The sequence below is a fragment of the Lynx rufus genome, unplaced genomic scaffold (assembly GCF_022079265.1).
Source record: "Lynx rufus isolate CCGP_SWC_20201006 ecotype Redwood Valley unplaced genomic scaffold, mLynRuf1.p SCAF_6, whole genome shotgun sequence".
Lineage (NCBI taxonomy): Eukaryota > Metazoa > Chordata > Mammalia > Carnivora > Felidae > Lynx > Lynx rufus.
Genome location: NW_025814878.1, coordinates 134,835,981 through 134,862,597, shown reverse-complemented (window position 1 = coordinate 134,862,597; position 26,617 = coordinate 134,835,981). Strand labels below are relative to the sequence as shown.

The 26,617-nt window shown below is 43.5% G+C and overlaps 2 protein-coding genes and 1 pseudogene across 3 annotated transcripts in view; 2 read left to right on the top strand and 1 right to left on the bottom strand.

The window, feature by feature from the left end:
- The window catches only part of NUP153 (nucleoporin 153), a 77,226-nt gene extending 71,799 nt beyond the window's left edge, over window positions 1–5,427 (top strand). For both annotated transcript variants that reach the window (XM_047103103.1, XM_047103102.1), the window contains 2 exons: window positions 3,616–3,784; window positions 4,042–5,427. In XM_047103103.1, coding sequence (XP_046959059.1) covers window positions 3,616–3,784; window positions 4,042–4,126 — 254 coding nt within the window. In that variant the 3' untranslated portion in view covers window positions 4,127–5,427. The remainder of the gene's footprint in view (window positions 1–3,615; window positions 3,785–4,041) is intronic.
- A 2,274-nt stretch (window positions 5,428–7,701) lies between these two features.
- Window positions 7,702–17,639, bottom strand: FAM8A1 (family with sequence similarity 8 member A1). The gene is made up of 5 exons (XM_047101932.1): window positions 16,846–17,639; window positions 15,439–15,559; window positions 13,680–13,803; window positions 12,579–12,718; window positions 7,702–11,139 (listed from the first exon to the last, which is right to left on the bottom strand). The coding sequence occupies exons 1-5, from the start codon at window positions 17,561–17,563 to the stop codon at window positions 10,995–10,997; spliced, it is 1,248 nt and encodes a 415-aa protein (XP_046957888.1). The 5' UTR covers window positions 17,564–17,639; the 3' UTR covers window positions 7,702–10,994.
- Window positions 17,640–21,294: 3,655 nt separating this feature from the next.
- LOC124529227 (40S ribosomal protein SA-like) lies at window positions 21,295–22,284 on the top strand (annotated as a pseudogene).
- Window positions 22,285–26,617: the final 4,333 nt, after the last annotated feature.

The following is a 26,617-nucleotide window of genomic DNA, read 5'->3' as shown; positions in this document are numbered from 1 at the left end:
CTGTTTTTAGCTGTGAGGACATGCCGTTCTGCTCGTGCCTGCCCACGCTGCGGGGTGCACGTGCATGTTTCTCTAGGGTACGTACCGGGAAAGGGGCCGCTGGATTCCGAGGTGCATGTGCGTATCTTCTACGTTACAGCATAACACGAGCTTGGCCTGGCAGATTGTTCACATTCACATCCTGCTGTCTTGTATGAGGATTCTCATGTCTGGATTCTACTTGATTTCATTTTTTGTGAATTGTTTTAATAAGGGTTTTTTTTTTTTTTTTTTTTTAATTTTTGTGGCTGTTTTTCATTTCCATTGTTTTGCTTTTGCTTATTTTGTAGGAATTATTAATGTATTCCGGATATTAATACTTGGTCAGTAGTACAGGTAGCGGAACTTCTATGACACGTATTACCCATTTTAATTGGGATTAGTTGATTCTTCTCACTGTGAGGCGTTGGAGAGTTTAGCTTTCTTTCACACAGGTGACATTTCCCTCAGTCCTCCTGATGTGGGGACCACTGTGTGCTTGGATCAGTGGCCCGAGTGTGCAGACTGTGTGATATATACTTTGCTATTCTTCTCTCTACAGGGTTTTGTTTTCTACAGCACGAATGATCCCCGTCTGTGTTGATGTCTTTGTACCTGTCAGTAGTTACAACTTTGGCTCTCCTCCTGTTCATCTAGATCACTTCTCAGTATTTTCAAATACATTGGCTGTGTGCTGTTTAGTACCTGAGAGAAACTTATCTGCTCCTCCCACCAGAATCCTCCCACAGAATCTTCTAATCTGCTCCTTTCTAGGCCCACTGTTGAACTGTGGTCTCGGCACCTCTTTTTACCTTTCTCTTGGAGATTCTGGAACCCTTCCTCTCAAAAGAATCTCTTTGCTGGATGATGTCAGTGTTGTCTTATTTCTTTGTTTTAATAGAGCAGCTCTTCCAGTGATTTCTGAAGTCCTCAGGGAAGAAAGTTTTGAGACCTTACATTTCTGGAAGTATTTTCATCATGTCCCTGTGTTTGGTAAGATTTCAGTTGAGTACAGATTTAGATTGGACATAATTTCCATAGTTTTGAAGGCATCTCTCCATTATGGACTTTCTGGCTGTCTCAGAGTTACTCTTGAATTCTTTCATCTCTGCTCTTTGACCATTTCTTCTTTCTGAAATCTCATTAGAATCTTTTCTTTTGCCTCCAGTGTTCTGACTTATCAAGAAGCTGTTCCGGAGTGCCTGTTTGGCTCAGTCGGTTAAGCGTCCGACTTCGGCTCAGGTCAGGATCTCACAGTTCGTGGGTTCGAGCCCCGCGTTGGGCTCTGTGCCGACAGCTTGGAGCCTGGAGCCTGCTTCGGATTCTGTGTCTCCCTCTCTCTCTGTTCCTCCCCTGCTCTCACTTGTCTCTCTCTCTCTCAAAAATAAATAAAAGATTTAAAAAAGAAAAAGCCATTCCTTGGCCTGTCCCACTGATTGTGTAAGGAATTTAGTCTGTCCTTTTGTGAACTTTCATTCTTGGGAATTTTCTTGAATTGTTTCTTGGGAAATTTTTGTGCCTCACTCTTCTTTAACTTCTGTTCTTTTTGTCCTTTCTGTGCTTTCTGGGAAGATTTCTTCCACTTATCTTTTATTCCTCCTTCTGTTGAGATTTTACTTCTGCTAGTATTACTTTTTAATTCCAAGTGTTCTTTTTTGTTGTGTGGATGCGTCTTTATATCCTTCCGATTTTGTTCCAAAATTGTTACCTCTTGGTCTCCCAGCAGTCACCATCCGTCTCTCTGCTTCTATGGTTTGGCTGTTTTAGATACCTCATAGAAATGAAATCAGGCAGAACTTGTCCTTCTGTGACTGGCTTATTTCACTTAGCATAATGTCCTCCAGAGTCCATGTTTTGCATATTGTAAGATACTCTCTCTTTTTTTTTTTTTCTTTAAAGGACGAATAACCATTGTATGTAATGTACATTGTTTAACTCTATTCATGTATCAGTGGACAGTTAGGGGGGTTCCACATGTTGGCTATTGTAAATAATGCCACAGTGAACCCGGAGTCCAAGTATCTCCTCAAGATTCTGATTCCAAATCTTTTGGATAAATACCCAGAATGGGATTGCTGGATTATGTGGTATTTCTACGTTTAATTTCTTGAGGAACCTCCATACTTTTCCACAGTGGCCGCATCAGTTAGGGCACAGGGTTCCTTTTCTTCACATGCTCACCAGCTCTTGTTGTCTCTTGTGTTTTTGGTGCCGACAGCCATCCTAACAGGTGTGAGGTGACACCTTACTGTGGTTTTGATTTGCTTTTTCCTGATGATGAGTGATGTTGAGTGATGTTAATGTTTGTTTGCCTGCTGGCTGTTTGTGTATCATCTTTAGAGATGTCTGCTCAAGTTTTTGTCTATTTTTTTTTTAATGTTTATTTATTTTGAGAGAGAGAGCACAAGCAGGGAGGGGGCAGAGAGAGGGAGAGAGAGAGAATCCCAAGCAGGTTCCACACTGTCAGCACAGAGCCTGACATGGGACTCGATCTCATGAAACCCTGAGATCATGACCTGAGCTGAAATCACGAGTCGGATGCTTAACCAACCCAGGCGTCCTGCTTTTTGTCCATTTTTAAATCAGGTTATTTGTGTTTTTTGACCGTTGAGTTGTAGGCGTTCTTGATATTCTGGATACTTGCTTCTTATCAGATATGTGGTTTGCAAATACCTGTTCCCATTCAACTCAAAATTTAATTAGTGTAGGATACCTAAGTACCACTTGATAATTCTTTGTGTTTGGATAGGCTTGTAGATCTTGAATTTCCTTGTAGGTTTATCTGACTGGCCTGTTTACTTGGGAAGACCTGGATGTTAGTGTCAGCAGGTCTGGAATCCCCAGAGAAGATTATTCGGTCTCCTACCTGGAGGGCACATGTACTCCCCGTGGCCAGGGTTGGTGGGATGCGGGGCAAGGCCGCAGCTCTCGGCCTTCATCCTGCTTTTACTCCTCCTGGTTTCTGTAGGGTGTCCTTGCCTTTCTGTGTGATACATCCTGACCCCTGGCCAGAGACCTCTCTAGAGACTTGCTGGGCTGGAGAATGGCCTCTTGTTTGTACTGGGGCGGGACAGATCTGGGCGTCTGCTGCCCACACGGATGATCTCCCGCCTTCCCTGTTGTAGCCCACCCGTCGCGGCCTCCCTTCCTCGGCCGTCCGGCGCCCGGGCCCGTGGGTGTGTTTCGTGTCCGAGGAGTTGCTCCCGTGGGCACCCGCCGCTAGCTCAGTGCTTGGCTCCAGTCCGCCTTCTGGCGTCTCCTCCCTCATTTTGCTAAAAACCCCGTTCCTGTTATTTTAGCATCATCTGTGAATTTGTGAAGAAATTGGCACTAAATGTCGATTCTACTGTCTTTGTCCAGAAGTCTCTTCTACCCTTTCCTCCTTGGTCATAGGGAAGTCGGGTCACTTGTCAAGGGGCGTGTGAGTCCGTAGCGTGCGTCAGTGGAGAAAACACTTCCTTCTAGTTTTCTTCCTATTAAGCGAATGTAAGTAAGGGAGCTCAACCCCTCCCACGCTGCGCGTGGCCGGGTCGGAGTCCTTACTAGAACCACTAGCATTTTCACCTTAATGACGTTTTTCTGCTTTAACTATCGTAGCTTCAGTTTTCCAGTTCGGCAGCAGCACCACGAACTTCAACTTCACGAACAACAACCCGTCGGGAGTGTTCACGTTCGGTGCGAACCCCAGCGCTCCTGCGGCCGCGGCCCAGCCCTCGGGCTCTGGGGGCTTTCCGTTCAGCCACCCCGCGGCAGCCTTCACCGTGGGGTAAGAGGGCCTGGCCCCTTGGGGCTGCGTGCGTGCTTGCGTGTGCGCGCCAGCACATGTCTGTGCCTGTGTGTGCGTGCGTGTGTGGTCGTGTGTGTTTGTGTGTGTGACAGCGACATAACAAAGTATGTTTACCAGTATGTCGTCCCCCCCCTTACCCCCCCTCCCCCCCCCCAGTCACTGGGAGCCCTGAGTAGTAGGATTCTGAGGTTTTGTCCGCGCACTTTGTCACATAATGAAGTTTTTGTTTTCCCCAGGTCAAACGGGAAAAATATGTTCTCGTCTTCTGGAACTTCAGTCTCTGGGCGCAAGATAAAGACTGCCGTCAGGCGCAAGAAATAAAGGTCACTTTGGTGTTGTGCGCAACACTTCCACAGCAGCCGGTGCCCTGCTTTCCAGATACTGGATCGTCCTGTGTGCTGGGTTATCTGACGTCAGATCCGCCTCAAGACTTCTTTAATTTGGGGGTTTTCCTCCTTGTTTTCTTTCTTTACAGAAGCCCTGCCCTCACCTCTCCCACTCCCGTTTTAAAACAAATCATAGCTAGATCGGTGACTGATTCTTCAGCGAAACTCTGACCCGGCGCATTGGTCCCTGGCCCGGCGCAGGCTGGCCGGGCCCAGGGAGGGAGCCCGCTCCGCGAATGGCTTTGTAAAGAACCCCTGTGTCTGCACCACCGCGTGCGTTGACACGCGTTTATGGAACGCACTGACGTTGTAATTATATCGGAGGACCCCCGTGTAGATTAGAGAGTGTTGAAGTGAGTGATTTCTCTGCCGAGTTTGTGCTGGTGTATGTGTGGAGTGAGTCGGGTGTCTCGTGCACTAAGATTTTCCGATAGAGGAAGCCTGATGAAAGGATGGTCCGTGCTAAGGACTTACTAGATCTAGTTCATTCTCCATTTAATAATTCTCTGCTCTTTCTATATTTTCATTCTCCTGACTCTCACCTGTCTTGCCTTTTTCATTATTTTATTATGAAACTTGTGTAAATACAATTTTGTTTCTGTACTTTTTTGGCATAACATAAATCTGTGAACTTGAAATTTTAATTTTGTGTTAGAAAATTTGTTCTTTGTTTAGTCTCGTCTCAGATTTTATTATGTAAATCCCATTATTCAAAGTTGCCTAAATCCATTTGGAAATCTTTAAAAAAAAATTGGGGATTCTTAAAGTGAATTTATTGGCTTTTCTGATCCAGTTTTGTTTGGACCAAAAACCAGTATTGTACAAAGTATTAAGCATATATTTTTATATTTACTGAAATGGACTGTGGTGACTTTGGATAATAAGGAAAAGTTTAATATTAAAGCCATGTTTATTACAGTATAATTAACATGTTAAACCATGGGATAAATGCCATCAATAAAAAATTATGAAATATTTTTCGTTCTAGTGTTAACTTAAAATGAAGGTACCGGTGTTAACGGAAGGGAACCTTTGTATAAAGGTTCGCCACGGTCAGAGAAATTCCAAAGAATCCATTTAAGTGACCTGGACATCTCCTAAGTGAAGCGGGGAAGTGTCCGAACGTAAAACGTGTAGAAGGTACCCTGCTTTTTGTCTGGTGCTAGGAATCACGCCTACTTTGCATATAAATTGACATACCTTTTTAAAAGTTGAAAATAAACACACGTGACCATTTCTGTTTGTATTTGTATCTTCCTTGAGAGGTGACCAGACAGCCGTTTATCGATTGAGCTTTTGGAGACACGTGCCCAGAGCAGCCTGCAAAAACTTGAGTGGTTCTGTCGTGTGGAATTCGTGTGGATTATGTTAGCAGATTTTTTTTTTTTCTGACTAGGTCTCTTCGGTGGTCTGTCAAAAAGAGCTGCTGGGATACCATTTGCCAATTCAGAACTTGAAAATGTTTATAAGCTTTTTTATATGTGTTTCCAATTTTGGCGTAGGATGTTTGTCGTCTTGAAAACCTCTTAGGCCATCGTCAGATGCTGGTTTGGGGGTAGACATTTTCTAATTCTCACTTTATTAGTAATACACATTTGACACGGGCCTGTCTGGGGGCAAATGGCGATGAGTCCTGGAAATCCGGTCTTAATGCTCGGATGTTGATGCCGAACTACATTGCGGGCTTGTTCATGTTAGCCATTCTCTAGGCCTGTACGAATGGGGACATTAGGCTTTCTACTGTGGGAAATTCTCATAAGAAATGTGCTAGAAATATTTAGTAGAAGTGACTGAAAATCCTACTTAAGGCGGTTGAAGAAGGAAATCTTCCGGCGCCCAAACTGAAGTCTGTAGAAATGTGTTCGGCGTGTGGCGCTTGTACTTTGCATCTCGACTGCGGCTCTTCTCGGGCTGCACGGGGGAGCTCTAGGGGCGCTCACGAAAGCAGCTCTAGCCTCAAGCCTGTCTGTCCCCTGCTCGGCGAGGTCTCCCGCCCGGACCGGCTCCGGCTGCAGACCCGCTCTCGGTGGCTGTGGGAGCAGCTCGGGCAGGTTCGTGTTACGTGTTCTATACACAAGTGAAAACTGAGGGCGGTTGGTTGGAAGAAGGGGAAATAGCACAGGAAGAAAACCCCCTTCTCTGGCTGGAGGACTCCAGATGCAGGAGGTCCAGGCCTGCCACTTTGGGTGTCGGGTGATTTTCAGTAATTCAGGATTTGGGGCGTTAAGAAACAGAATGATGTAAACAACTGGGAAATCTCTTCAAGCTAGCCGCCTTTGTTCACATCTGTTATAAATTCTCTCCTGCAATTGTTTACGTAATTAGGATTTTGTTATTTGAAATTGAAGTGTTGGAATAACTATTATTTTTTAATGTTTATTTTTGAGAGAGAGCGTGTGTGGGAGGGGGACAGAGGATCTGAAGTGGGCTCTGTGCTGATAGAGCCGACATAGGGCTCGAACGCACGAACCGTGAAATCATGACCCGAGCCGGAGTCCATCGCTCAACTGAGCCACCAAGGCGCTCCTGAAGTGTTGGGACGAATTTTAAAAATTTGTAACCAGGCTATAAAGTAGTCTAATACTTTAATTTCAAATGATAAAATCCTAATTATAGGTTTATTTTTAAAATTTATTTTTAACTCTTGTTGACCTACCATACTCGTTTCAGGCGTACAGCAGGAGTCTCTCCTTCGTGCTCCCCACAGTTCAGTGCAGTCACCGTCGGTCACCGTACGTTATTCCAGCAGTACTGACTGTTACGCTGTCCTTTTCATCTCCGTGACTTGTTTCCGGGGCCTGTTTAAAGTGAAACTCCCTGAAAGCTGTACGAAGGTTACGAGCCTGTGTGTTTAATGGAAACTGCACATTTGGTATAGTCAGGTTGAGGAAATGGCCGTGTACTGGGTCTAGCGACACACACCAGCTGAATTTACGAATAACACGGGGCAGCTCGTAAAGCTTGCTTTAAAAGTTCCCTGTAGTTCCACAATGTGTAGTGTGCGCCTGGGCTCAGATCAACACGGTCTACAGAGCTCAGACCAGGCCGTTTTAGCTCCATTTAGGTGTCTCAGCTTTGTTCTTCTTGGGGACCTGTTTTGTATCCTGTCCTCCTCTAGATGTGTTACAACAGGAAATGCTTGTAAGATCAGAACTAGGTTTAAATTGCCCAGCGCGGTCGTTCACCACCTATGAGACTTTGAACTTCCGGTTCTTTGGGTGTAAAATGCGTTCTTAGTATCTTGTATAATGCGGGACGGTTAACCACTTTAAGGAAAGGACAGGACTGGCTTAACATGAAGCTTAGTCATCTCTGGGGAACTTTTGAGTGACTTTTGCTACAGGACTGTACAACCCCTAAGGGTGGATGGCTTGTTGCTAGATCTGTCTTTCTGAAAGCACTCTAGCTGACTGCCATTCTCCTGAAGGCAGAGAACGCTGGAAAAGCTGAGCAAGGTCTCCGTGAGCAGGAAATTCTAGAGCAAATCTCAACAGTCAAAAAACGAAAGCATCGGTGATCAAGTATTTATTGAGACAAAGAATACAAATCGGTGGCATACAAATTATTAAAAATAGAATGCTGAATTTTACTTATAGGCAGGCCATCAGATACTGTTTGTGGGTCAAGTCCTACTATAATGAACTGCAAGAAAATAGACACACAGCTGGAGAGGAGGAACGTCACCCAGGCAAGCACTTCTTGTAAAAGATTCTGGCCTCTGGGATGGAGGCCGGGCAATGGCAGGTACGTGAAATGACACTGGTCAGGTTTTACGAACACTGCTGTTGGCATATTCCTCCAAAGGAACCACAGCTTTGAACAGGGTAAGTGTAGAATGAAAACGTCCTACCCCTCCTCTCAGAAAGCCCTCCTCCCGAGTAGCAAGTAAACTCCCTTTTTTGTCTTCCTTTGCTGGAAACACATGCATAAGTAAAACACCCAAACAAGTCCCATAAGGGAACAAATCCTTTTAATGCAGCTAAAAACCACTTTTCCTGTCATTTGAAACGATGGACACTAAAGCCTTAATTTTATAATTTAGACAAAGGGGCCCTCAACCATTTTTTTTTAAATCCTAAATATCTGGGTAAAATCGGAAGGTAAATGTTTAAGTCACTTCTGAACCAGTGCTACACAGGTATCAGCTGGGCGATACTTTGAAGGCTTTGTATCCAAAAAAGCGTTGGCTTTAGTTTTATGGTCACAGATGAGTCAAAAAGAGCGAGGCTTGTCATCCTTGGGTTTCCTCACCTCGGCCCACGTGAACACTCAAGTCAGACTTCTCTTACGGTGCACTACCACTCTAGCTACTTTTAGTAGGTACTGAGATTTTTCTAGATGCCTGAGTTAACTGCCTATTCTGTGGTTTTCATTAGGGCACTTTCACTGCAATAGTGTTCTTTTACTCTGCTTACTTTTGATTTTTGTTCCCTTATTATCTTGTAAAAGTGATTAATAATGTTTGTAAACATTCTTTGAAAACAACTATCTTTTTGCCTTTTTAGGCTAGAGCTTCGGCATGAGAATTATACTCTGATGCAGAAATTTTCTATAAATGAAATACATCAAATAGAAAAGTGTTTTTGAAAAGATGGGAGGCTTCCCACCCCCCGTCCCCCCCACCACAACCCGAAGAGAAAAGAACTCTCCCTCCTTCCCCATTTTTTGTCATTTTTCCCCAATGATCTGGGCATCAAATATCTTTTCCTAAGTGCATTCAGAAATACAAACAGCCTTGCAATTTGTTGTAAAGGCAAAGCAGGAATACTTTTATTTTATCGGGCTATGTAACTTGAACCCTAAGATGGACCTAAATGAACCTACATAGATATGATTCTGAATAACTCAGATACAGAAAATATGCAATTTTTTAAGAAGTTAAACTGGGTGACGTGACTTGCTTTTGTTTGTATACATTAAAATAGCCTAGACGATGAACCTTCCAATTTTCTGAGAGGAAATTATAAAGATCTCCAGAGCTACATGGCTGAAGGACATTGCAACTGGATCTCCCCCATCAGTGGCAAAAATAGTGTATCCACCAATGCTAATGTAGTACACTACTGAGTGGTACGTTTGGGTAACACTTACCCTGAAGGGCCGTCAAGCTAAATATCTTCCCAGGGGCAACAAGTGAATGATTTGTCGAGTACCTGGACGCACTTAACGGACAGGCTTTCTGTGGTGTTGAATTTAATGTAAAATTATTTTGAAAAACATGGCTTATGAGATTTTATGATAAAAAGGTATTAATAAGGACACTGTTAAAGTTTCTATAGACATCAAATGTGAATACTTTCAGTTTTAAAGGAAAAACCCACTTTAAAAACTGATACAGTGATAATATACCTGTCTTCCATTCGCTATCAAAGACCAAAAAAAAAAGTCAAGATCTTTTAAGCAATCTAATTATGAAGTGTCCAACAGAGGTTAGTGTTTTTTGGGAAAATAGTATCAGGGTTGGAGAAAACGCCTAAGAAATAAAACTTTTTCAGGTATTCTCTCAACACAGCTAACAGGGCCATCTAACAAAACATGCACACATACTTAAAACACTAAGCTTTGCCTCAGTAGAAGAATAAATTAAAATGGCAATACACAAACTGTTACTTAACATTTCCCTCAAGACACCATCCCTGGCAGACCCAAAGTGAGGTTTTGGCCCAAAGAACTTAGAAAAATGTCTGGAAATACCTGTCCTTGTTTTAGAATAGTTCATAATGGGAAAATCGCTAATATTTAATAGGCTACCTAGTATTTTACCATGAAATACTATGATTATTTAACTCCTTGAGGTTTCAAAAGTCCTAGAACTATATAAAATATAAAAGGAAACTACCTAGTGTGTAAATATCCTTATAGAAACAGAAGTTCTATTAGAACACTGAAAAGCACTAACACTTTCTTCATGCTGCACACATACTGGGAATGTTTTACAGTAAATATGCAACAATTTGACGAATAATTTCCCCCCACATATAGTTTGATTTAGGGCACTAAAAACACTTGCACATGAATTGTAATTTTAATTTATGGTGAAAATTTAGGACCCCCCTCCCCCCACCAAAAGCAATCACTAACTTACCTTTTCTTTAAAAAAATCAGTAATACAGCAATATGACTTAATACTTTTTCATCATCATGCAAAACTTGCCCCAAATACATGTTAGAACAGTAACGATACTTGTAAAGTGGCATCATTCCCACAGTGCATTGCAGTACAGATCTGAGAACGTCAGTAAGGGAACCTAGGCCTGCCTCCTTTGCCCCTCTCTCTTGCAGCTGACTCACTTCCTCCCAGAGTGGGAGATAAGCGGGTTATCAAATTTGTGTCCCCACCCCCCTCCCCAAAAGCAAAGACAACAATTGCCCCAAGAAGTGTTGACTAAAATATGAATTAATGTGTTTACAAAACACAACTGGACTTTTCCATCATTCTGGGATAAACCAAAATTTTTTAAGTTTCATCTGGAGATTTCAGAGCTGAAAATGCTTTCAGCAAATTCTAATGCCTTAGATCTTAAGAAAGTATATATTGTCCATTGTTGATTATAAAATCACTTGCCTTCTTTTCAATCTAAAAATTTTTAACATTTAAATTTAACAGATTTTTCTTCTGGAAAAGTTCTTTGGCATTCAAGTAATATCAATACTTTCAGAATAGTCACCTGCATCACACTGGAGCGACTGCTTTAATTTCTAAATCATCAATTAGTGTAACCCAGGGATACTGATGGCCTTGATACATAATTTAGTCTTGTCATCATTCCAGAGAGTATGGAATTCAGGGCTCTTTTGGGGCATCATCTGACCCCATTTCTCTTTACCACAATGGTTCCTGCTACAATGTCATAGGCTGTTCGATTATGCTGAAAAAACAGCAGTGTGATGAAAGCAGGGAAAAAAGAAGCAATAGAAAAGTTCTTGATCAAAGCTCGTATAGTGGACCTAAAAAATTAAGGCAAAAAAATCAGACAAATTATATACCAACCATGCGGAGATTAATAGTATCCTATCAAGTTCAAAATACATACTTAAAACATACAAAGTCCTGACAGTTTTTTATCTTTGATATGAGTTACTTTCAAGTAGCATTATACTCTAGTAAGACCATCTGGGCTTGTTCTAAAGACATCATCAACATAAAAAGATTCAGAACTGTCACATGAAAAGCAGTAATAAACAGGTCTTGTAGAAGGTGAACTAAAGGTTACAGTATTTTCTCTGATATTTTGTAGACAAATATCTATTCCCTTTACTTACCTTTTCTACAGTCATTTGTGTTTAGTTCCTTCTAAACTAATATACAAAATGCAGTCCCATTTTCCACCTTCTATGAAGCACTCACATTTTAAATTACTGGGTATTCTTTCTTTGTGGGATGCTGTGATTAAAGAAAGCTTAAAAAAAAAAAAAGCTTTCAACCACAGCTCAGAGTGGAAACTTATCCTACTAGTGCTAGATTTCTGAAAGGCTATAGAAAAAGCACAGTGGCTGAGGGCGTGGGCTCTGAATCCAGACTAAATTGTTTCTATCAGTCACTTGTGTTTCATTTCTGTAAAAAGGGGATAATAGTACCTATGGTACCTGTCTTATTAATACATATTCAGTGTTTTTAACAATGCCTGTTACAGAAGAGGTGCTCAATAAGCAGCCATTATTGACTCATTAAAAGTAGCAACCAGGATTATAATCACAAAACCGTAAGGAAATTTTGGAGATATTAGCAAAATCAAGGCTTCCAGAGTCTCTCATATTTCTTTATCTAACAACCCAGTTCTGAATCACTTGGGCAGCAATTCCAGCCAGTATCCTGTTTTGCTCAACTGACAGCCCCTTAACTAACTCTCTAGAACTTGCGTTAGCACTGTTTGAACCTCCTCACAGAGACAGACACCAACAGCTAGCCATGAGTACTACCAAGAGTTACACGCTGTCACTTAGAGCAGGAGCTGGACACACGCGTGCATCTCTGTCCAAACTCCTGCTGCCTGTTCAGGACGGGATGGACAGGATTACCGATAGAGGCTAAAGGCGGATCAGTAACTGGCCCGATAACCACAGATTTATTAGAGAATAATCAAACTAGATACAGAGCACTGATACACAGACCACCACCACCCAGACCCTCTCATTATGGTGGCTGATAGTTCATAAAATGACTATCTTGAAATTGTACACTGAAGAGTGGTCTATAATCATATAACAATTGAAAAACTCAAACTTTTCCATTTTAAATCTAACAATGTCTGTTACACGCCATGAAGAAAAATTACCAACTAAAAATGCTAAAAATACCGTATCAAACGGTAGAACTTACGAATATCGGATACTACGCTCAAAATTTGTTATTTTCATAAGTAAATTAAGCTAAGAGAAGAACTTACGTTGTAATGCTAACATTTGAGGAAGGAATCACTAAAACCCGACTCGGTGCAATAAGCACTGATGTATCACACGTCACAACTCGAAGCCCCAGCAGGAACTTCCCGGGGGTGGCTCCGCCTGCTCCCCAAATGCAGATTATCTAAGGAAAGAAGGATAATTTTAATTTACTAGCTCAACGCTACCAGTTTCAAAGGTTAAGTTTTTCTGTCATCTTATTCCTTTAAAACAATTTTCAAGTTGAAAGAATTTCCTAGAATACTCAGAGGTTACCCTTGTAATGCATTTCTACTGGTCTCTCAACCCCTCCATGCCACAAGATATGTACTGTAAGATTTCTCTGTAGCCCCCCCCACCCTTTTTTTTTAGCAAGTTGTTTCTATGGAAAAATACATTTCAAGTTCCACAACCAATTTACAAGTATATTTTTGGACCACAAGACTGAAATATGTTACAAAGAAATTGTAAAACGTCTCCACTCAGGGAGCTGTATTTTTTTATCTTTCTATTTTTTTGATATTTATTTTTGAGAGAGACAAGAGACAGAGCGTGAGCAGGGGAGGGGCAGAGAGACAGGGAGACACAGAATCCAAAGCAGACTCCAGTCTCTGAGCTGTCGGCACAGAGCCCGACGTGGGGCTTGAACTCACAGACCGTGAGATCATGGCCTGAGCCGAAGTCGGACACTTAACCAACTGAGCCACCCAAGGTGCCCCACGTATTTTTTTTATCTACATTCGAGAACATTTGGAAAACATTTTTAAACAGAGACATTTGACAAAAATATGAATAACTGTAAATTCCCATTTCTTTTTGTATTGGGGTGATAATTTAGATTGTTAGGGGCACCTGGGTGGCTCAGTTGGTTGGGAGACCGACTTCGGTTCAGGTTATGATCTCGCAGTTTGTGAGTTCGAGCCCCGTGTTGGGCTCTGTGCTGAGCTTGGAGCCTGGAGCCTATTTCGGATTCTGTGTCTCCCCCTCTCTGCCCCTCCCCTGCTCATGCTCTGTGTCTCTCTGTCTCTCAATAATAAATAAACGTTAAAAAAATTAAAAAAAAAAAAGATTGTTAAGTGTTAATATTTGCTGAGTCAGTAGCTTACCTCATAGAAACAAACTAATAATCTGTATATAAGAGCCACAATCATCATTTTCTGCAAGTCTTCCATTGATGTGTCTTCATCTATTTCTTCTATTATATAATGCATAGCAAACTTAGAGATATCCCTGCATAAAATAATAGTTTGGGGTTATAAAGACTTAGTCACCAGCACAACTGCACTGATATTTTTTCCATTAGTGTAAGTCACAAACTTGAACTGAAATTCTAAACTAATCTTAGGTTTCCACCCGTTTAGTTTCACAAAACATTCATTAGTCTGTTCAACAAATAAACAGCCCTATTGTGAGCAGGCACTGTACTAGCCCTGGGGACATAATGGTGAGGGAACTCAACTTGGTCTCTGCTTTCAAGGAGATTCTTACCTACTAGACAAAGCAGAACAATTAAGTAGGTAAGAATAAAGTGGGATGAGGGCTATTACGTAGACCCATAGGGCAGTATGGAAACGCATACCAAGAACATTTACCACGGTGAGTGAAGCCTTCCCAGAAATGACATTTGAGCTGAGATCTGGAGGATGAAGAGAAGTTAGCCAGACTAAGAAGGGGGAAGTTTCAGAGAGAGGGACTAGCCAGAGAGAGAGAGCCTTTGAATGAGACTGTGATGGAAGCTGTAAGCACTTGGGTATGGCTCAAATATTAAGTATAAAACAAGTGATTAAAAAATGAGAGCATCTGTTAAGCCATATGAAGACTAGACTTTATCCTGATGGCAGTAAGAAAGGTTTTAAGGTGGAGAGGGGAAGAAACAGAATTTATGATCTCTTTGGTTTATATCAGAGACTGGATTGAGATAAAACAGGAGTTGGGGGACTAAGGTACCAGTTAGAAGACTTTTGCTATGATCTAGAAAAGCGATGACAATAACTAGACCTAGGGAGAAGCAGTGATGACGAAGCACCGTCTGTCAGTCAAGAGGAAATTGTCTGAGTTGAAGGCTCTTCAAGAGCCTGAAAAGAAGGGAGCTGGTACCTGACTGGATGTGTCCCTGGGAGGGACAGGGAGGAATCTCAGTAACACCCAGGTTCCCAGCAAGGGCTCTAAAACATGACCACAAGGGTTTGCATCTTGACACTATCACTTCTTACCTTTGCAATGATAAATCCTGGGCTTAACTTCTTACAAACCCAAACTTCAATATATAAAAACGAGGGTATTAAACTCTACATCTCATAGTGGTTTTAAGATTAAAGAATCCATATTATTTCTACCTGCTTACTTAGCATGTATAAAGTGCTTAGCAAGTGATAAGTGCTATATGCTCATTAATAGGAGAGGAGGTTACTCAAATAGATGGCCCACTGTGTTCACGTGGGACATGCCTGATAGTATAATATGCAATCCCATTTGGAAATGCCATCTAACTTATAATCAACAGTTGATTTACCAAGAGCTCTTTATGCCTTTGTCTTTACTCTGAACAGGATAGTAAGAGGGAAATTAGTGCCTGGCCCAACAGCTGAATTAAAAAAAAAAAGAAAAAATCAAAACCTTTACCTAACTTTTAATAGGTGAGAGTCCCAGATCTTTCAGAATTTATTAAATGTTTTTCTCTCTTTTGTAGTTATTTCTTAAAACTACCAAGAAAAAAATACGACAAAGAGATTTCCCTATTAGAGAAACCATGACACTGGCACACAGACTGTCCATTTAGCGACTTGCAGCTGTGAACAGAACCTCAGAAAATAAGATCTCTATGCAGTAGACATTAAAACCTTTCTGCAAATAGCCTTAACTTACTTTATTCCACTGAGGTGCATAATACTTAAGACAATCGTTGCTTTTATAAAGAACAGAATAAAGAAATCCACCATTTCTGCCATAAATCTGTGGGCCAAGGATGGAATAACATACTCTCTGCCTGTAAATTAAAAAAAAAAAAAAAAAAAGTTAGTAAAACTACTTATTTCACATAGGCCTTGGAACCCAAGCTAGGTAATAAATCAGAGAACATAAAGTCAAGGTACAACTTGCAAATTAAAACCTTAACAACAATTATTGGTATTGCCTACATGAATAGTACATGTTTTTACAGCAACTCTATTCCACTATTTACTGAACAGTTTAAAAGTTTGCTTTCATCCTCTTAATGTTTAAAAAATGATTTCACAGATAAATTTAATTATTTAAGGTACTCAATACATTTCACTAGGGACTCAAATGAGAATCCAGGTGATCACAAGCCTAGGTCACAAAACTAAACTTTTTTTTTTTTTTTTTTAAGTAGGCTTCATACCCAAGGCTGATCCCAAAGAGGGGTTGGGGGGATTGAACTCAGGCTGAGATCGAGTTGGAAGCTAACTGACTGGGCCACCCAGGCGCCCCCAAATTAAACATTTTTTGTAAAAACCAAGGTTAAGTATAGACGATTACTCGAAAGTAAATACCTGTGTTCCTCATTTTACCCCCTATTCACTTTGTCTTGCTTTCTATGTAATAAATCCAATGATTATCAATCTGACATCTCAAATTCTGAGCGGGATCAAATTCAGGAAAACTAGTTTTTGTCCCTTGTATCTGTGGCTGAATAAAGTAAACAAAAAGTCTAGATAATAAACTAAACCGCGTAACTAATGCAAAACATTCTAATTCCCATAGAGAAGTAAACAGACAATATACAAAAGATCATTCAGCTAGGTCCCAAAGGTTCATAACTCCACTTATATTTATGTAAATCTTTTATATCCGTCAGCCCCACTGTTCTTCATATAGGTAATATATAATTATATAAATTACACATTATAGAAAAGATTATATATCATATATCCTGTCATGCATAATAAATCCACGTCTGGATTTTTTCCAGCACTACCGGCACCCTCCAACCGCCACCAGCCGTCAAAACGGGTTTGCCATCTGACAATTAAGCTTTGGCTCTCTCCACGTCGTGGAGATCAAGGGCACGGTTTCAGGAGCAAAGACGTCCTTACACGTGGAATAAGGAATCAATTCGGAGAGCCAGGTCTAAAGGAAGAACAAACTGTGCAGCTTCGGGCCACACGTTGGGAATTTGAGGCCTGGGCAGAAGACAGCTGACGAACGTGGAGAAACACCAGTTCCAGATGTAAAACGCGTGCCCTCTCTCCCCACCAGCGAGCTCCCGTAAGACCCCTTCGCTCCGCCCAACCTTCCCGACGCGCTACTCACCTGCTTGCCGCCCGGTCTCGCTCGGGGTTCGCGAAGGAGCGGCCGATCCCACTCTGGTCACTGGGGTTGAGCGGACGGATCCCTGCCCTTGCGGGGCCCGGGGTCCCAGGCCCGCGACGGGAGCAGCGGTGGTGGCGCCGGTGGCCACCCCCGGGTCGGGCCCGGCGGCCGCGGCGCTCAGGAAGTAGAAGGGGTTGTAATAGCCGAGCTGGGGGGGCGGCGGCGGCGCGGGCTGGGGGGCGGCGGCGCCTCCGCCCGAGGGGTAGCTCGGCGGGGGCGGCTGGGAGCTGCAGTAGGCGGGGAAGGCGGCCAGGCCGCTGTGCCAGGTGAGGTAGCCGCAGTAGGACTGCCACAGCCACTCGTGCACCTGCCGGGAGTACTCGCGGGCGCTCAGCCGCGCCGGCCTCTCTCGCGGCGCGCCGGCCTCGGGCGCCTCGCGGCCTGCCGGCTCCTGCGGCCCCGCACTGGAGCCGGGGGCCGCCTCCCCGCACTTCCCGGGCTCGCGCGGCGGCTCCGACTCCTCGGCGGCGGCCGCAGCTACCGCGAGGCCCGGGGCTGGGGGCCGGCCCGGGGCCTGGGGTTCGGCCTGCGGCCCGTCCCGGGGGCGTGGGGCGGCGGCGGCAGGAGGGCCTCTCAGGGAAGGGACGGGCCCGGGGTCCCCTCCGCCGTCGTCCTGCCCGGGAGGGCGGCCTCGGGCTTCCTCCGGCCCCTCTGCCATCGTCGCCTCAGCAGCACCCTCGGCGGTCCTGTCACTGCGCCGTCTCCCTCCCCCACTAGCCCCTCCCCAACGGCCCGGTCGCCACCGCAGCAGCCGCAGGCGTCAACAATTCGCCACCGGAAGCGGAAACCCCGCCTCTCCCCAGCGTCGCCGGCCGCGGGGCGGGGCAGGCGGAGGGGGGCGGAGCGGAAGAGGGGCTGCGTGCTCCTGGCGGGGGCGGTGGACGTCGGGGGCCCTTGGTTCGCCGGTTGTGGGGCTCGCGCTGCCCGCTCCCCCGCCACCTTTCACGTTCTTCGTGAAACCTAAGGCCTGTGGCTTCCCCACATCATCCCCTGGGAAGTGGACTCAGGCTGTCCCTGGAGACACTGCTGGCGGAAGAAGAGATTGCCAAGAGCAGTCCCAGCTCCCTATTACCGAACCGCGACAGTTTGGGTCTCCAGGCCCTGGGCTTGTTGCTTATTTCCGCCTGCATTCATTCCAGTGAATTTGTCGCTGGCCATTTGTACCCTAGGGAGTGACAAAAGACATATGCCCTTAAGAGGATAAGAAATTAATAACCAAGTTAAACTGAAGATAGTATGGCTCAGCTGCAGAGATTTTCAGTGTATAAAAGAAGGGAGGGGGGGATTATGTTGATTTAAGATCTAGACCCTGTCCTTATCCTGGAGCTCATTTGTGTCCGTAAAATCTTACTTCCACTGCTGTAGACTCTAGCAAAGCTGCCTTGTGTTAACCTTGATGCCTGTTCCTTTATTTTCCGCTAAGGCAAGACCCGTTCGTTTCCCAGGGCTTTGGAGCCTTTTCTGAATACCCTGGCCCAGGCATGATTTCCCCTTCCTCTTTCTTTCTTCTCTCTCTCTCTCTCTCTCTCTCTCTCTCTGTATGTGTATATATATGTGAATATGGTATTGAATGAGTGTGAAATATTGTCGTGATTGGAGACATGGACTTTGTTTTGAATATCGTTGATTATGTAGCACCTGGTAGAGTGCCACCCACATAGTAAACATTTATGTTAATCAGGACTCTTGGCTGCAGTTGTCAGAAATCCAACTGTAATTGATTTAAGAGAGAAAAAGATAAGTGAATTTACTGACCTAAAAGTTCAGGAGTAGTTTAGGTTTCAAGGTAATTACTTCCGGAGTCACCTCTTTTTCAGTTTCTTTTCTCACTTGCCTTTTGAGGAAAGTAAGAGTGTTTCTGTTTCAGTGACTTAAAAAAGCCTGAATTCTAACTGGCTTGAACAAAAAATAACTTTTTTTTTTTTTTGGCTATGCAAATTAACAAGTTCAGAGGTTCTACATAAAGTGAAAACGTTCAACCGGACATCTAATAGGCAGCCCACGAGAGAGAACAGAGGCAAAATTAAAATAATGGCCCCCAAATTTTCTAGAACTGAAGACAGATTATTACTCTTTAGATTGAAAGAAAAACCCAGTCTTGAGAAAATAACATACACATCATGATGAAGTTAAGCAAAGAGAACATTTTAACAATAGCAATCAAAACTTAAACTACTGACAAAGAAACAACATTGAGACTGGAAGCCAAGTTTTCACAAGTAAAAATCAATGCTGAGGAGAACAGAATACATGCAGTACTGCAGAGAAGCTACGGACAACCTAGAAAGTTACAAGCAAGTAATCACTCAAAAATGAAGACGTGATGTGACACGCCACTGCCACTCCAAGCAGCGTGCTGATTAACCCTAGCCCTTTACCGTCACACCCAGCTAAGGAGTGAAGCCTCAGGAATATAGAAAGAGAACTATTCATGACTCAAAATGTAAATGGATCCTGGAAATACGGCAGTACGTGACTTCTGAATCTCTGGAACTCCCCACAAAGAAACAGACTAGTTAGTAAAACCAAAAATGTATGAAACATTTACAACAAAACTAATTGACAGGTAACACCACCAACCCCAAAATACAAGAGGATGATGTCAAACCACAAATGCAAAACTTGCACAATATCAGTGCAAAAAAAAAAAAAAATCACGTCAAAAGTAAAGATGTTAAAATGATATAAGAAACAAAAGAGCAAAATAAATCAGAGAAAGAAGAACTCAGAAATGAACTAATAGAACTTGGGGAAGAATTAGGAATAAAAGAAAAAAATATTTCTGAAGAGAATACTAAACTAGGAGGAGGGGCGCCTGAGTAGCTCAGTCGGTTAAGTGTCTGACTTTGGCTCAGGTCATGATCTCACAGTCTGTGAGTTCGAGCCCCACGTTGGGCTCACTCTTGTCAGCACAGAGCCCGCTTCAGATCCTCTGCTCTCCCCCCCACCCCCTGACCCATTCCTTCCCTGCTCATGTTCTTTCTCTCTCAAAAATAAACATTTAAAAAAAATTATTAAACTAGGAGGAACCCAGGAGTAAACAAACACTACAGATAGTGTCCAAAGAGAATGAGAATTGGGAAATGAGATTTTTTTTTTAAGTAAAAAAGAAATTTAGAGAAAAATTATTTTACAGAAATGATAAACATTGAAGATTGGCAAAGAAGATCCAATATATGGATAAAGAAGCCCTGATAAAGGATAGTTTGTTAAAAGAATACAACATGATAATTCAAGAGAACTTTTCCTAAAATAGAAATAGATTTTTGTACTTATATGTAGTCAATATGTATTATATTAATGTATTAATATGTATATCCATATATATATATTTAAAACCTCATGTTGAAAGAATATACTGTGAAAACACTGAATAACAAAATACATTCTAGTAAAAATTACTCGACTTTATATTTTGGTCATTTAGGCCAACATTCATGAGAGAAAAAAACCAGATTATCATAGGACTTCAACAGTAACACTTCATGCAAGAAGAAAATAGTGAAGCATTTAAAATGTTCAAAGAAAGAAAATGAGAGGGATACCTGGATAGCTCAGTCAGTTGGGTATCCGACTCCTGATTTCAGCTCAGGTCATGATCCTAGGGTCGTGGGATTGGCCCTACTGAGCCTGCTTAGGATTCTCTCTCTCCCTCTGCCCGTCTCCCGCACTCATTCTAGCTCACTCTTTCTAAAAAAAAAAAAAAAGAAAAAAGAATGAGAACTTAGGACTTTGTATCCACCAAAACTGACTTTCAAGTACAAAAACATAGGCTAATTTGTTATCATAATGGAGGAACTCCAAGAATGTCATTCATTTGAGTTCTTCCTGACGAATCTAGAGAATGAAACTCAGCATCGAACTGACTAACAATGACAGAAGGACAGTGGTGAGCATTCAACCTTTCATTACGTCTAGCACTAAGACTAAATGAGGGCGTGTTTCAGTCAGGGCTTATTCAAGGGGAAGAAACCAAGTAATCTGAACGAGAACCTTTACTGTAAAGGATTGTTAATGGAATTAGGAGTGAGGTTGGCAAGTAAGAGTCAAAGAGGACTCCTACCACATAGAGGCAGTAGATCTGGGGAGCAGCCACCAATCCTAGCACTGAAATTGAGTGGCCAAGGAAGGGCTCCTCACCCCCACTCGGGGCTGAGGTCTGGACCTTGTTGGAGAGGACAGGACTCTGTCTCCTTGCTGTGCACGGAAGATCCCTGCAGTGTGGCCTCAGTGGGATCTGTTAGAAGCCCTTTCTGTCTGCAGTGTGTGAGGATGCTCTCCACTGGGTAGCTCATCTCAGGTGCCCCATCTCAGAATTCACCGCAAAGTGAGAGAGCCCAACGTGGGGCTTGAACTCACAAATTGTGAAATCACAGCCTGAACCAAAGTCAGAGGCTTAACCGGCAGAGCCACCCAGGTGCCCCCAGAAACCAAATATTTTTAAAAAGAAAGGCCACCCTTTCCTTGCTGCCTAGAAAGAGGTCCGTATTGTGTTGTTCTGAGTTCCTGGCCTAACTTAAAGAGAAACTTTTACGATGTCTGGAGCCCTTGATGTTCCACGAAAGGAGGAGGTGTCCTCAAATTCCTGTGGCAATACAACTTACATGGCAGCAATCTTGACTTCAAGATGGAAAGTACATCCACAGAAGGAAAAGTGATACCTACATCGTAAATCTGAAGAGAACCTGGGAGAAGCTTCTGCTGGCGGCTCGTGCCATTGTTGCCTTTGAGAACCTGGCTGATGTCATATCACATCCTCTAGGCATCCTGGCCAGCAAGCTGGGCTAAAGTGTGCTGCAGCCACTGGGGCCACTCTTATCACTGGCTGCCTCATTCCTGTAACCCTCACCGAGTAGATCCAGGTTGTTTTCTGGGAGTCATACCTTCTGGCGGATACCCCTCCCAGGGTTGACTGCCAGCCTCTCAGAGACATGTCTATGGTAACCTGTTGACCCTGCTCTGTGAAACACAGACTGTCCTCCGTGCTATGTGGACGCTGCCTTCCCTTACAACAACAAGGAGCTCACTCAGCGGGTCTGACGTGGCGGGTGCTGGCCCTGGAGTTCGGTGCATACATGGCACCGTCTCCTGTGAGCACCCATGGGAGATCATGCCTGATCTCTATGTCAACAGAAATCCTGAAGGGATTGAAAAGAGACTGATAATCGCACTGCTGATGAAAAGACCATGGCCAGGGAGGAACTGCAGCATAAGTGGACTGCTCCAGGTCCCAAGTTTACCGGCACTCCACCTGAGGTCAGAGACTGGCCTGGAGGTGAGCCAGCGCCCTCTGCCTATGCGGCAGGTCCCTACTGGGGCCTGGAGAGCTCAGCCTGCTGTGGCCTGTGGTTCCCACTGCCCGGGCCCCTGAATGGCTAGAAATGACCAATAGTCTCAGGCTGTTCTTCCACAGACGTTTAAGCAGAAGATGGAAATAAGGGTGATGGAAAATAAACAGTTAAAAAATATATCAGGAAAATTTTTTAGAAAGCTCAAGAGAGGAAAGGAAACATAATCATAATTACAACTTCCCTTGTCATTGAATAATATTTACAAGAGTAATAATGTCAATATTATTATTTTAGCCGAAATCATGATGTATTACTTTGAGAGGAAGAGAAATGAGACAGTAGGGGAAGGCAGAAGGTAGCTCAAGGCAGATCTCCTACTAAAGAGTCAATAGACACCTAAATGACATGGTATCTAAAACAGATATAAAGAAGTTGAAGTACACATATTATTCAGAAATATGAAAGCAAATGACTTGAAAGTGCTCAGGGTTGCCTTCATGGAAACTAAATGCAGGCTCCCCTTTTTCAAGACCCATAAACCTGTTAGAAAGTTAATTTAGTATCCTGATTCTGTAAACACACACATGTACACACACACGCACACACACACACACAAACCCACTGCCACCAGCAAGAAAATAAACAATATGCATGTTGTGAATACACCTGCTAGGGTTCTGCAGCACCCTGCACACCAGTGAGCTTGCTTCCAGGGAGTAGGATGGGGTGCTCGGAGCGGGGAAAGGTGGGGCAGAGTATTGCCATTTTTCTTCTATTGTGTGATTAAAAAAACTATATTACTCTGTTGGCAAGGACGGAAGGAAAGGTGGAAGAGAAAGAAAAGAAAGAAGAAATGGGAGGCTGACTTCAAGTACGGCGGAATAGGGAGGGTTCAAATAATGTCACCAGGATCTGGTTTCTGTGTCAGGAATGCAAACTCTGCTGTTAGGATCAAAAAACAAACAAACAAACAAACCAAGACTTCAGCCTTCAGATTCCATATTCCTAGTCTTGAGAAGGTGCGTGGTTTCTACAGGTGAAAAGTTGCGTGCTAATAAAAGTTGTGTGCACATTAGTTAAGGGACAGGAGAGTCCATGAAAGGAGACAACAGTAGCAGGAAAGAACATTTACAGAATCAAATAGAAATAGAGGATTAAAAAACAACAACAGCAAGGAAACTGTTTAAAATATAGCAGAAAAGTCAAGGAAAAGGGAGATGGAGAAAAGACCACAGAATTGATGAGGACATTGCTGACTTTGAGAGAACAGTACCATGGAGCAGTGGAAGCCAAATCTATCATAGTGCTTTACAAAGTCTGGTTCCTGGACCAGAAATAGCAGCATCACCTGGGAATGTGCTAGAAATGCAAACTCTTGGGTCCCACATTAGACCTTCTGAATCAGACTCTAGACCCGAGGGTCTACCAATCTGTTATTTTTTTTTTAATTTTTTAACATTTATTTTATTTTTGAGACAGAGACAGAGCATGAACGGGGGAGGGGCAGAGAGAGAGGGAGACACAGAATCGGAAGCAGGCTCCAGGCTCTGGGCTGATGGCCCAGAGCCTGACGCGGGGCTCGAACTCACGGACCGCAAGATCGTGACCTGAGCCGAAGTCGGACGCTCAACCGACTGAGCCACCCAGGTGCCCCTACCAATCTGTATTTTAACAAGGCTTCCAGTTGATTCTGAAGCACGCTAAAGTTTGTGGGCAGTGCACAATCCCTATGTACGGCAATTTAACAATATCAGTAATACTTGGAAATTCGTGTACCCTCCGAGCTACCATTTTCACTTGCAGCAATGAACTCTACAGTTAATCTGCATGCAGACAAAATGATTTATGTACAAGGTTGCAGCATTATTCGATTGGAAATTACAGGACTGGTGAATCTGTACCATGCAGTGCTGTGTAGCTGTAATCAAAATGAGCACATTCTTCATGCACCAGTATCTCCCAGATGAGTTATACCAATGTCTCCAGATTAAGCTGCAAAAGCAAAGTGAAGAAGAACATCTCTGGGGCGCCTGGGTGGCGCAGTCGGTTAAGCGTCCGACTTCAGCCAGGTCACGATCTCGCGGTCCGTGAGTTCGAGCCCCGCGTCAGGCTCTGGGCTGATGGCTCGGAGCCTGGAGCCTGTTTCCGATTCTGTGTCTCCCTCTCTCTCTGCCCCTCCCCCGTTCATGCTCTGTCTCTCTCTGTCCCAAAAATAAATAAACGTTGAAAAAAAAATTAAAAAAAAAAAAAAGAACATCTCTTGAGTGCTGTCATTTGTGGGAGTAAAAGGAGCAGTATATATAATGCATTGACTCTACGTGTGTTGACAAAATCTCTTGAAGGCCAAACATGAAATAACTGGTTACCTATCGAGGATGGAAACTGGATTTTAAGGAAGAAGATAAGAGGATATTTGAACCATGGGACCTTATTACCTAGTTGAAAAAAAACAACATGTATTTTAAAATTGTGCAACAAATTCACCTCTCTGTCTTTATTACCGCAAAGCAGGCTGTCATCAGTTGTTATAACTTCTACAGTAGGGTTACTACCGTGATACCTACCATACCACTGGCCTCCCTGCTTCATCTTCTCTAGTCTTGACCTGCTCCAATTCATTTCCTACACTGTTATAGACAGATTTCCTCTAAATCGAGAGAAGAGAAAAGATAACGCCTTTTATACCTTTCCTGAGCCCTGTACATCCTCCTCTTCCCCAGGTGATTGATACTGGAAATGACCACCCCCATCCAAGGTTGCTGTACAGAACATACATTTGGGAAGCTCAGGAAAATCCGCAGCAGCTGCCCATGAAGTGTCAAGGGAGCCATTTATAATTTGTTTTAAAAGTCGGCTCCATGCCCAACGCGGGGCTTGACCACGCCACCCTGCGATGGAGACGGGGGATCAAGAGTGCGTTGCTCCATCCACTGAGCCACCCAGGCGCCCCTCAAAGGGGCCATTTTATTTCTTCTTCTGTTAGTAAACGTTTTGGGTTTCAGATCCAGACTGGAAAATTTTACTTTAAACACATTTGGTATTTTTAGTTGCTATATGTAACAGGATTGCAGAAAGGTGGCTTTTTCTCTCTCTGATCCTTACTCTGGCCTCTGAGGTTTGGGAGGAGTTAGTGTTTGGGTGTGAGTGGCAAGGACACTTGACATGAGATCTATTCTTGACAGATTTTTAAGTGGATGATACAGTATTGTTAATTACAGATACTGTATTGTACAGATCTCTACAACTATGCATCTTGCATAACTAACTTGCTATCCATTAGCTTTTGGCTTTTACTACTGAGTGTCCTTTTCCCCTTTGAGCAACCGCATCCTGCTTATGATTTGGAAAACTGTCTCACCCCAATATTTTCGATTCTTGTGGGAATGGGGCCATCAAGCACCATTCTACCAACCTGCCCGCTCCTCCTTACATGTGGGCCAATCCAGTTTTTGTCTCAGTAGAACTTCAGTCTTGAATGGTGACTGCCGGTGGTCGGATACCCATCAGTCTAAACAGATCATCCGTGAGCTTCTGTGACTGGATCCTTGGATTGTCCCCGGTTCCTGATCACTTTAGAGTCCTGCTCACCTTTCCCTTTTATTCTGTGAGTGACCCATTATTCTTACAATACTATTTTTTCTCTTGTTAGCCAGAGTCAGATTCTTGGGATTATAACCCCAAAATAGTAACCATAACAGGATACTAGTCGGAAAACTGTACCAGTTGAGCCACACAAAATAGACTCGTTTTTCACTATTCAGCACCTCACTGGAGAAGTCTGTCTCCCCTCATTTTTTAAAATATTTATTTTTTAGAGCGGGAGGCAGAGTGTGAGCAGAGGAAGGGCAGAGAGAGAGGGAAACACAGGATCCGAAGCAGGCTCCAGGCTCTGAGCTGTCAGCACAGAGCCTGATGTGAGACTCAAACTCACGAACCGTGAGATCATGACCTGAGCCGACATCGGATGCTCAACCAACTGAGCCATCCAGGCGCCCTTGTCTCCCCTCATTCTTAATCTGTGGTTCTGATGAGACTGACTGCACCCCTCTGGCCCTACAGGTAGGCACACGAGAGTAACCCCCTAGCCACAGGTTCAGGGATAGAGTAACCTCTGGGATTTTGCCATCTGAAAAGGGTGTCTGTGGTTCACCAGACTGCTAGGTGCATGCCAGGATGGTATGAACTTGTAGCTGCTGGTGGCCATTTTTGATGCCATGTGAATGACTTTGCCTGTGAAAGTGAAACCGACATAGAGAAAAGTAGAACTGAGAGATGGAGAAACAAAGAAAATACTCTTGTGACATGTTTCTCTCTTGGACCCAGTGATGTCCGAAGCAATCTCCTTGAATTTTAGACTTTCTCAAGCTAGTAAGTCCCCTTTTCCGTTGTTTCTGTCACAACCAAAAGAATCTGAATACAGA